The sequence below is a fragment of the Perkinsus marinus genome (assembly GCF_000006405.1).
Source record: "Perkinsus marinus ATCC 50983 genomic scaffold scf_1104296958712, whole genome shotgun sequence".
NCBI classification, from domain to species: Eukaryota; Perkinsozoa; order Perkinsida; family Perkinsidae; genus Perkinsus; species Perkinsus marinus.
Genome location: NW_003206658.1, coordinates 1,321,512 through 1,333,282, shown reverse-complemented (window position 1 = coordinate 1,333,282; position 11,771 = coordinate 1,321,512). Strand labels below are relative to the sequence as shown.

Here is an 11,771-nt window from a genome sequence, read left to right as displayed (position 1 = left end):
CCACCCCACCGCACTCACCCCTATAGGATACAACGCATTGAGCAGATCGAACGCTTGCTCTATCTTCATGCCCACTATCAAACGCCTCAACTGCACATCAAATGGTATCGGCACCAACCCATACACCGACCCAGATGCCGTACCCAAACAACATAGACAAACATGTCTCTGAAAAAATAGCAACGACAACTCCATCATCATCAATCACAGTCACCTTTGCTCTCTCAATACACTCTAAACAGTCTTCCACATCTAGGAGTTTGATCGTATATTCATTTTCATATGAACAATAATGGTATTTCGATATAGCGGACTCTCCGCACTCCTACCGCTCCGAACTGAACTCATAATGTATTCGATAAAAACACCCCTTCCCCCAAGACCATCCACATAAGCAACTACTCCAAACTACTATACCACACTTCTTCCAATTTATAATCACACAAAGGACGCATCTACCATTCCCATCATATGGCCGTACCTTCTCTCGATCCGTATCTTCCACAGTAGCATCCTCCACCACAGCAGGGGAGGCCCCCAACGCCATGACCGGCTCCGGAAGAGTCAACGATTGCACCAGCTTCTGGTCCCAAATAGAATATATATCGACCGTGCCATCCAACGGTGATGCACTGATGATAAACCTGACATACATCCCCGGTTCGAATCCCACCAACGACACTTTATTCCATTTACGATCACTCTCCAAAAATCTTCACAGTGCGTTACACATCCCCCCCAACAATACCACCTTCCCAGTAGGCATAACTCCACTCCTTGCGGATACTGAATATTATTACGAGCCGCCGGATGAGGCACTTCACCTAAAACGTATCATCATTTCCCATCAGTACTATTTTCTGGGCGAGCGCTTTTAACATCACCTTGACTCTGCTCTTTCAGTCCCGGCAAACTTATGAAGATACCCAAACCATCTTGACCGATTAATAATACCTAAAATCTCTTCGTAACAACAACATTCGTAGTTAATGAGCAAACTCCTGAGCTACCACCCCCACGAACACTATTGGGACCCCTTGGAAAAACGGAATATTAATGGTAGTTCGTAATACATCCTCAACACATTGCAGATTCCTATACGACAGAGCATTTCCCATCCCCCCAACCTACAGACCTAAAATACTCCCAAAAATTACTACCTCGTGAGCCTCCGGAATCAGCGTCAAATTAGTCGGCCCATCAATCGGACACAATTCTCGTACCACACCATCTACACTTGATACCGCCACATACGACGATCCACTGCGACTCGATCGACCTAAGCACCAACGCTATCACGCACAACACAGCATTCTGATAGCCACTAGACGAGACCCCATAACAATCACTTAGCGTTAAGTTAGATGAATCAAACGATCATTGCTACTCCCCAGTTAACGTACTACCTCCAGCCAACACTATCCATCCCTGCCACCATACCACACCACTTGGAACCTCATTCATGCCGTTCACTTCTGATATCATACTCGTGCTACTTCCAGATGCAGCATTGATGTAACCGCCAGAGGATACGGAGTAGGAGTATCTAATGAGAGAGCGCACAGCGAAGGATATCTTATCTCATGGACGCGGCAAACTGAGGCGTTAGTCACAGGACCACTAGAAGTAATAGTAATGCTAGTCACAGGACCACTAAAAGTAGTAGTAATGCTAGTCACAGGACCACTAGAAGTAATAGTAATGCTAGTCACAGAACCACTAGAAGTAATAGTAATGCTAGTCACAGGACCACTAGAAGTAATAGTAATGCTAGTCACAGGACCACTAGAAGTAATAGTAATGCTAGTCACAGGACCACTAGAAGTAATAGTAATGCTAGTCACAGGACCACTAGAAGTAATAGTAATGCTAGTCACAGAACCACTAGTACTAGTAGTAACTTCTCCCAAATGCTACATAAGTATCTTCCCTTTAGTGGTGCATACAACCACATCTGGTAAGCTCTCATCAGAAGATCCTCTCTGAGGCGCCGCGCACTTCACCGATCGACACAATATCGTTCCAGACGTGTTCAGTGTCGATGGCAATAAATAAAGATTGCCGCTACTTAACGCCAGAATGTATCCCCCAGAACCCGCCGTATCTACACCAGTAGACAGAATAAACGATCTACTGACAAGCACTACCCTCTCGAGTATTATACAGTACGCGCCACCTCGAAACGCGCGAACTGGGTGGGCACTTTTTTCTTCCATTTTGACGAATTTCGACCTAATTCTTTCACCATTGAGCTGTCATGCTTCATTACCCACAAACCCGAAAATACAGGGTGGTGTAATACACGGAGTTTTCCCATGCAACCGATTTGGCATTCCACACACCGATAGGAAAAGCCCGACGAGAGCTTTTGATAATAACTTTGTTAATCACCTGTCACGTATCGCGAAATTACGAGAGGTGACCTCTTTTTTACACTACCCAGTAATTACCCAAAATACATAGATTTGCATCAGTGTTGAAGGAATATATATTTGCTTTCTCAGCTGAGCTCAGGAATTTCCTCACCAACTGTGAGAGTATATATACAAATTCGCATAGAAGTGCTCAGAAACCAGAAATTTCCTCAGAATTTCCATATTGCCGCCACACATGTAGTTGACCATGTGCATATTCTCCACCCATGAAAATTTCAATCTTAGGAAGTTCTACTTTCCTCCCACATCTACAATTCCAATCATCGGATTTTCCATTCAAGACGATTACCTACTTTTAGTTTCGCACGGCAGTATATCATCTATCGATCGCTTCGTGGACATACCAATTTTAGCAGTAATTATCGCTACTATTTCCCCAGTGCCAGGCGATGCTGATACGAAGTACCTTCCTGTGAAAATAAAGAGGGTTCGTCAACTGGGAGAGGGTCACTACCGCTCTAGGAGGCCGCTTTTATAACCAACGTAGATGACTGAGGCCTGAAGGATGCACTCACTGGGAATCGAACCCACGTCGAGCGGATGAAGGTATTCTAGGAATGCATTTCCCCTCCTGAGTAAACGATCCCTATGGTCTAACGCATGCCGTCACGAGTGGTGACCCATTCGACATTGCAAACGATAAACCAATTCTGACTGTGAACTAAACTCCTATCAACAGAGGCACTTCCTCCAAAAGAGGAAACGTACTACTTTTTTGGGAATAATAAATTTTCAACACTAGCACAAAACGAATAGTGAAAATAAAAAAAACCATCTATGTTGATTTTGCGAGAAGAAATACTCCAATATTTCCTCCAAGAAAACCCGGGTGCAGGGTCCGATAGGGCTACCTATTACTACCTGAGGACTGCACATGGCAGTTATGGGATCTCCTACACGACTGCCCTGTATTAAACCAAAGAGACGGACGGCTGATGATGATTCTGAAGCATCGGCGTTCATTCTTATAGAAAAAATAGGTAATCTACAATCAAATGTACAGTAGCATCAAAGGGTAACCTATCATCAAATATACAGTAGCATCAAAGGGTAACCTATCATCAAATACACAGTAGCATCAAAGGGTAACCTATCATCAAATATACAGTAGCATCAAAGGGTAACCTACCATCAAATACACAGTAGCATCAAAGGGTAACCTATCATCAAATATTTATAATGCTCTGTGACGACCCGGGAAGGCGGACCTAATATCGCACGTACTTTCGTTCGTTTTAATCAGCGCATCTTCAGCTGGAGCGCGCCCGGCATATCTAACGGTTTCGAATCGAAACCATTGGGTCCAGCCACTTTTATACCAAACCACTTTTGAACCAAATCGAGTGGCGCTCGCCCCCATTCAGAAAACCACCCGTCAGGAGGGCTGTCGACGTAATAGTAATCTCTTTGCGTTCCTCTCCATGCCAGTGGATGGCCATTGGGGTTGTTACCTGCTAGTTCTCGCGAGCAGAAGGAAGGTGTAACCGCTTCTTATATACGTGAATTAGGGCTGGTACTGTGCCGTCAAACGAGCTGCAATCGACATCACACCACTGGAGAACTTTTGCTGAAACTCATATCATCCATCGTACACCAACTATAAGACAAACGAGAGATATTCAATAAATATCCGTCGAACTTACACTGTGTTCTGCTGAGTGAAGACAATGAGTTCGGTGAAATACATGCATAAGAGCGACTACTGTAGAAAACTCAACTGCACGCTTGCATGGAAATACACTTGCTAGGAAATTAAAAGCGATGCCTGTCGCTTGAGTCAACTTAAAAATACTTGCTACCTAAGATGGTGTACTCAAAATATTTAGGAACACTTGACAGCGACGACAGTTGTCACCTCGACGAATTCGATATACATCTCGTACGCGTAGTACTCGGTAATCATTTGAGAATTCATCTCACGTAGGAAGGTGGTCAAATTATTATCAGGATTGACCAGAATTACTTCCCTCTCGTTCAAATTATATTCAGAGTGGAAGTACTGACCAGCCAAGTAGATAGAGACTGAATAAGTGTCGAATAACAACTCCAAATATCCAAACGGCGAATCACCACACCACGTTCCGACGATACCATCGGTTGGAACGGTAGTATTATGAGGAGCAGTAGTATCAACAACCTCAGTGGTGTCCACATACTCGGTGGTGTCAACAGCCTCAGTGGTATCAACAGCCTCAGTGGTATCAACAACCTCAGTGGTATCAACAACCTCAGTGGTATCAACAACCTCAGTGGTATCAACAACCTCAGTGGTATCAACAACCTCAGTGGTGTCGACATATTCAGTGGTGTTAGATATAGGATATTCGGTGGTCACGGGAGTAGGACCAACGGTCACCATATGACATGGGTAGGGCTCTCCGACACATTCCTCGTCGCCACTGGCGTGACACAGGCTGCCATCCTCCTTGACGATGATGCCAAAACACACTGGAGGGTCCTGCCAAAACTTACAGTATGATCCCCAGGAAGAATCCTTACAACCAACCATACCATCGCATACTTCCTGACAAGTTGTGTCAGGATACTCGTGACAGAGGACGGGTTTCAGAACAGAGTCGTCGCAATCAGCGTTGTACTCAGAGGCTGGCTGGAAGCATTTACCCTCATCCTTATGGTAAAGGCCGAAGCAGACACCATTGTTTTTACAGTAAGACTCAGAGCAACCCACAGTCTGCGCACACGAGTTCTCACAGTACTGCCCAATAGGCTCAGCCTCGTCGGCTGTGCGACCGGACATACCAGACGAAGTAACATTCAGGATAGCGAGGATGGCAGTACGCATGAAGGGCGACTGATGAAAACCTACACAATCAATACTCGAGTGACTCAAGCTACAATCAGTCATGTGAGAGAGGTACCCTTTTTTTGTGGAAACAGAATTATCCACGTTTGACATGGTAAATTATACGAGTCACAAGTGAAACGAGACAGCCTCTCTTGAGTCACAAGAGAGGTATCCTGGATGAGCTTCAACAGCACGCAAGTACTCGAAAAACCGTCGATCGGATCTTTCCGTTACGAGTGTCCTCCGCTCGCCCGATTGTGTCTGAGTCCCGATCGAAGTCACTGTATATACATTCGACGATGTACCCCTGAGTAATCCCTTTGTAGAAAGTCATGGTAGCTATTAAGAGACGGATTGAGCCCGAGACCCATTGCATGTACGGACGTCATACCCATCCAGATCATTTTGGGTCGGAAGGATGCTATTGAAGCGGCACTTTCAATGAAGTGGCCCTTCTGCCCTACATGCTGTGACAGACTATATCAGAATCGCCATATGTACTGTACGCAACATTGGTTTTCGCCCTCATAAATACCGTGGCATGCCATGGACAGCAACATGGATCAAATAACATGAAAGAAATACTGGGAAAGATGAGCTAAGTTCAATATATGGTGAAGCAGTCATCAGGCTCTGACTTGAGAACACAACTTAGTTTCCGACCAACACCTTGAGATCGGCAGCCAATCGTCGACTCACTGCGTCGTTCAGTGCACCTACGTCCTCTCAAGCGACTATTATCATTCCAGCTGTATCAGGCCGGACCTTAGCAAGTTTCTCCCGGGAGAACGGCCAAACTCTCGGCCATTTTGGTTTGAGTCCACACCATACCCCCGAGAATGAAGCTCGTTGGGTTGATCTACGCATTGGCCGAGTCGAGAAAACTTTGTCACCGCGCCACGAAATCAACTCTGTTCCAACCCTTGCATTCTCAATCGCTCGCTTTTGTTTGATGTAATAGTCAGACATGAGACACTGCGTCGAGCTGATCCTCTTTTCAGAATCTTTCGCGAGCATCCGTCTGACAAGATCTGCCAGGTCGGCATCGAATCGCCGCATAACTGCAGCATGGAAATTCAGAGGCTTCGAGAAATCATTCAACCAATGGAAATATGCAAGTAATCGATTATGACTTCCAGCGAAGGATGCCAGCACCTCTGCAGTAGGGCATATACCTAAAAACCGAGCAAGATTCGAAGTTCTCCACCGTCGATTGACTCTTTCAAGCGACCTTGACCGGGAGGACTTCCAGATCGGCTTCACTATCTTACCGCTAAAGACCTCGCAAATGGTCACACCGAGGCTCCAGATGTCCATCTTTCGAGAGGCCACGACTTGGGGAGGCCTTCCCCCTCCCAACCTCATATTGGACATGAATGCGACTATCCCTTTGGCTAACTCTGGGGAACAGTAACTGTGAAGTGAGAGGAATTTCTCCAACGAGACGCTTTTCAGGCCAGATCAGAATGAAGAGTGCACTCACGACATATGTCAACTCACATAACGCGATGCGATCCACTGACCTCACCAAGGACATAGACTTACGCAGGCGTGAAAGCAAGCTGACTACCGTCAGGGTTGAGGACGCTGTCAGCTCTCAAAGCTCCATCGAAGTCTATGACTTTCAGTTCGTTCTGTTTGGTCAACATCACATTACCCGGCTTCAGGTCCAGATGTACCTTATAAGATGTGAAGTCAGAAACACGAGCATAATCATCGCGGATGAACTCATTGGAGATTTTTAGGAATCGAAAATTTCGACTAGAAAGCCGCAATAGGGGAAAGCCCTCGTCTGAGTGCTTTCTTCCCACCAGGCCCTTAGAATGAACAGCATATGTCATCTCCAGCAGAGACACCACCAACTGACCGAGCTGGGCTCTAGAGAATGCTGGACCACAGTTTTTGTTAGTGAAGCCCTGTAATGACGAATGAGCGTACCTAACGATATCAGCATCGATCGGGGCAATCAGTTTCCTCTGGAGGATGCAGGAATTCACAGAGCTTAGGCCAGGGTGATTACTAATCACAAGTAAGCCCTCAAGAAGGTTGAATGACCTAACTTCCTCACCCACCGTGCTTGAAGGACTAACGTTGAAGCTTTGAGGGTTTTCTACTTGTGGGCGAGTCTGCGAGATTGGGTAAACTCACTGCTTCTCAGTTTTAGCTTCTCGTCTTAGTTTTCAAGTTTATTAACGTTTTGTTTTCAGTAGTGAGTTTATTTGAATTCGATGCCGAGCGATTCCCATCTCACGCCGTTTTTAAATAGTCCTTCAACGTGACGCATCCCAGCTCAAACACAGTGTACAGCTCTCCATCAGCAGGGTCGGGTCCGGGGGAATCATTCCTGCAGTGGTATCGAAATCGATCGATCGATTTGTCTTACTCATCGACTGAGTATGCCATCATGGGTAGCACTAGATCGCTCAATTTCAAACTTCCAGAGCTTTTCCTTGAAGGCGGAGTACTTGCGTGCTGCACAAATTGCACGCATGAACAAAAGATACCAGGCCGGCCTCCCTCTGAACTCACTGCAGCTTCTACCGCCGGAAGAGATGCATCCCGAGAACTCATCACTAAGGGTATCGGTGCAGCAATTTCTCCCTGAGCATGAACCTCGTCTTCGAGTAAAAACGACATGACATTTATGCTCACCTTGAAGATGGTCATGTTTCGAACCTGGTTGGTAAATCGTCTCACAGTTTCGTCGTAACTCCCTACATCCCTAGCCTGATCGAGTAGGTCCTCTAATACGACGTCGTTTTAGATGCAACTTCTCTTCAGCGGAAAACAATATTTTCTGATATTTTCAAAATATCGATATTATACACAGTCGATGAACTTTGCAAAGCCCAAAACAGTTCACTGATGGCAAGGACCAGATTGTGGTTATGGACGATGAGCCTACTGTGTGGTAGGTTTTTATGGCAACTTCTTTCCGTTCGACGAGGTCGTAACCTCTCCGGACAAGAGCAAAGCTTCCTTTGCCGATCACTTTACCGATCCCGAGGAAATATCTATAACGAACGCGACCTTCACCGCGCCACGAAATTCGAGAAGGTATTTCATTGTGACCTGTTGAGGATGAATCGTTTCTCGGCTATTTTCCACTCATGTGGTAGACTATCTGAAATGCTTTGTTCAGATTGGTCCCGAACGTCATACGCCTCGAAACTAGATTCAGTAGATGTCATCGTATCGATGCTGTTTCGTAGTTTCTCCGACGAGGTAGCGCGCATAGTGAAAACAGTAAATTCTCAAGCAAATCAATTATGAACATGTCGACAGACAACCGCAATGCAACGCCACAGCATTATATCATTGAAACTCAGAAAACTAGAAATGCCGAAGTAGTCTGATTCGGTGGGTCGGGTAGCTCACTAACATTCATCAGGCTCACTCTCTACGTAGTCCGTGTTGATCATCACGCGTCTCTCGAGATAGTTGGGATACAACCAGAGTTTGTTAATTTCAATTCAGGATGCGACTTGACCATGCCGCAATCCATAGCAGGCAGCCAAACTCCCAATGATGAAATTTCAATGCGCAATCTACGGACTCCCGATGATTGCAGGTAGGCCATCAACGAAAGTCCGTAGATCGAGAATTTGGAGAAATAGTCTTCATCACATCGTTGAGATGGACCGATAACTTAGCAACCCCGATACGTATATCCACTCCTCAGGGATGATCTACTGTCGTTGAACGGTCACGGGCAGCATCTGACGGTGACGAGGTGTCCAGAAACTCTGATTTGACTCGATTCTGACTCAGCAGAATAAGTTGTATAAGAATATATCATTATCTATGCTGGAGTATTCTGGACACCGCATCACCGTCAGATCTTACCAATGTCGTACATAAACCTGCAGAAATACAAAATGCGGGTCTCGGGGTTCGAACCTGCGACTTACCCAGCATGTATAAAGATTGACCAAGGCAACACGATGTATGTAGTAGAAACAATTAAAGTGAGCGACCACACAAGGCCACCTCGCTCAATGAAACCCGACACGACGAGGATGATGCATACCGTGGAGCACTTCTCCGCTGTGCTCGAGGCGAGACGATTCCAACATGAGACCTATGGATTTGAGACGCCTTTCCTTACGTGTTGAGTCCAATGTCTGCTAAACCTACCGCTTGGCATCATAAGCAACTTCCAATCGAGTGACTGAAGCCCTAATACATTCACTTATAATATACACTTATTATTGGTAATATACGTATATTCTTTGGTATTATTCTTATCTATGAAGACTTTATATTTATATTGTGTAATTAATAAAATTCCCTCATAGGCTGTCGGCGTCGAAATACGGCATTCCCCGCTCAACAAACAGATCCAATTGATCCTCCGTGATATACATCAATACTATTCTAACTGTGGCGTACTGTCGGCGTCGAACGATCACACAGCCGATCGATCGATAGACAGTTGTAAAAGGGAGCACTCAGCCCGTGGTATCCGAAACCAAACATCGTTAGTTCAGTTAGTAAACTGCCACTAAAAGCGACGAGTTGAAGGGCCTTAACAACAGTGGGACGCCAGAATGTTTACGATGAAATGATGCAGCAACTTAATACGACCAAGCAACGATCAAACACCTTCACTGTTATCTGACTCGAACGACGATACAGCTGTGTGAAACGACTCGCTGTCATCCGTCTCAGTGGCGACGTCTCTTCGCTCGAGAGGTTCCTCACCGTCCTTTTCCCCATTGCAGGGTGGGCTCGGCGGCGGGGTACTCGACACAGACGATATGTTGTTGACAATGTCATAGACATCCTCCTCCCAGAAAGCTTCCTGACGCTCTTCCATCTCGAGGATCTTCTTCCGACTCTCCTCCAGAGCTTGCCGCAAGTCCCTGACTTCTTGTTGGAGCCCATCTATTCGGGCCGCCACTTGTTTCGTCTCAGCAGCGCTCGGTCTACGGCGTGAGAAGAAATGTCGACCGCTGGAGCTAGCCTTGCGGATCCAGGTTTCATCCTCAACATTGGCATTATTATCAACAGGATTTCCCCCTACAAGTGAATCTATCCTAACCCTCTGAGCAGTCGTCGAGTCAACTGACAAGACAACCACCTCAACAGGTTAGCATCGACAATGCCTACCTCTGCTACGATCACTAGATCCAACGGGCGATGCAATCGAGAGAAAGGCTGTATCTGCGGGGAACAAAACATGACGACAGATGAAGCGCCTGTTAGCTGTGTAGAAAAATATGCACATGGTCAACTACAATTGTTGGTGATAATATGAAAAATTCTGGGAAAAATTTAGGAGGAATTCTCATTGGTTTCTGTACACTTCTACCCAAATTCGTATATGAACTTCTATAATCAGTGAGGAAACTCCTGAACTCAGCAGCTGAGGAAAGCGAACATATATTCCTCCAACACCGTTTCTCAACATACTCGAGGGTGTCCAGGAAGATCCCACAGCCGTTTGGAAAGTCTCCTCAGTCGCATGAGAAACGGTGGTATCTGTGAAGAAATAAAATTGATGGAGTTTTCGAGCGGACATACCCCCAAATGAGCATGTCCGGCCGCTCGCAGCCTTGTCGGCAGATCCATCTCTTCTGAATGGTACCGGTCGCGACTCTGGTGGTGGAGGGTAGCTTGCTGGAGGAGTGGCTCGAGTATTCATAAAATGCATGGAGGCTCCTAATATGGAAAGGTTAAAATGCCGCCTCCGGGGATCGAACCTGCGACCTCCACACTATTACGCTGGTAAACATCTGGAGTCGCGAATATAGTGCGTAAGGCCTCAGTGGCCATTGCGTCGGTTTGCCGCTTACTAGGCAGACCCGCGCCACGACAATTAAAACAACCGGCGGGACTACTATCAGTAGTGGTAGTAGACAACGACGACGACCCTGTGAATGTTAGTAGTAGAGATTTGTCACGCGCCACGAAATTCCCCCCTTACCTGCTGCGTCTCCTTTAGACGTATCACTGGCATCGCCATCATTTAGACCGAACTACAATATCAAGTGAAGAAAAGAATCTTCCGGTGACTCACATTAGGAGAGAGGTCCAGTCCTCCTTCGAGTTTACTCGACGACTTCCGAACCTAAGATATTTATCGTGCCCGCACGCATGCACATGACTAACCTCCCTGGATTCCGTTCTCTCTGGCGATACTTCCGCTCGATCGGAAGTCGGTGACATGAAATTAGAAAATCTACAAAGACACTCAGTGAGGGAAAATATGTACATGGTCAACTATATGTGGTGGTGACATTTGCCGAAATCCTGAGAAAAATTCTCATTGGTTTTTGTACACTTACACCCGATTTCGTAGGTAAATTTCTGAAATTTATGAGTAAATACCTGAACTTAGCTGAGGAAAGCCGACATATATTCCAACACTGGAGGGAAAATACGTACATGGTCAACTACATGTGTTGGTGACCACATGAAAATTCTGAGAGGAAATTTTGGAAAATTCCCATTGGTTTCTGAACATTTCTACCCGAATTCGTCTACAAACTTCTATAATTAGTGAGGAACCTCCCAAGCTCAGCTGA

At 45.9% G+C, this 11,771-nt stretch overlaps 3 protein-coding genes across 3 annotated transcripts; all 3 read right to left on the bottom strand.

The window, feature by feature from the left end:
* Positions 1–97: 97 nt before the first annotated feature.
* Pmar_PMAR011866 (hypothetical protein) lies at positions 98–3,398 on the bottom strand (the record flags this gene model as incomplete). The annotated part of the gene is made up of 9 exons (XM_002773954.1): positions 98–166; positions 482–644; positions 752–824; positions 885–954; positions 1,161–1,279; positions 1,407–1,546; positions 1,918–2,104; positions 2,671–2,683; positions 3,297–3,398. The coding sequence occupies 9 exons, from the start codon at positions 3,396–3,398 to the stop codon at positions 98–100; spliced, it is 936 nt and encodes a 311-aa protein (XP_002774000.1).
* An 859-nt stretch (positions 3,399–4,257) lies between these two features.
* Pmar_PMAR011865 (hypothetical protein) lies at positions 4,258–5,238 on the bottom strand (the record flags this gene model as incomplete). Its single annotated transcript, XM_002773953.1, has 1 exon — positions 4,258–5,238. One exon carries the CDS (start codon positions 5,236–5,238, stop codon positions 4,258–4,260), a length of 981 nt encoding a protein of 326 aa, XP_002773999.1.
* Positions 5,239–6,367: 1,129 nt separating this feature from the next.
* On the bottom strand, positions 6,368–6,890 carry Pmar_PMAR011864 (hypothetical protein; the record flags this gene model as incomplete). Its single annotated transcript, XM_002773952.1, has 3 exons — positions 6,368–6,416; positions 6,479–6,641; positions 6,812–6,890. 3 exons carry the CDS (start codon positions 6,888–6,890, stop codon positions 6,368–6,370), a joined length of 291 nt encoding a protein of 96 aa, XP_002773998.1.
* Between the last annotated feature and the right edge of the window lie 4,881 nt (positions 6,891–11,771).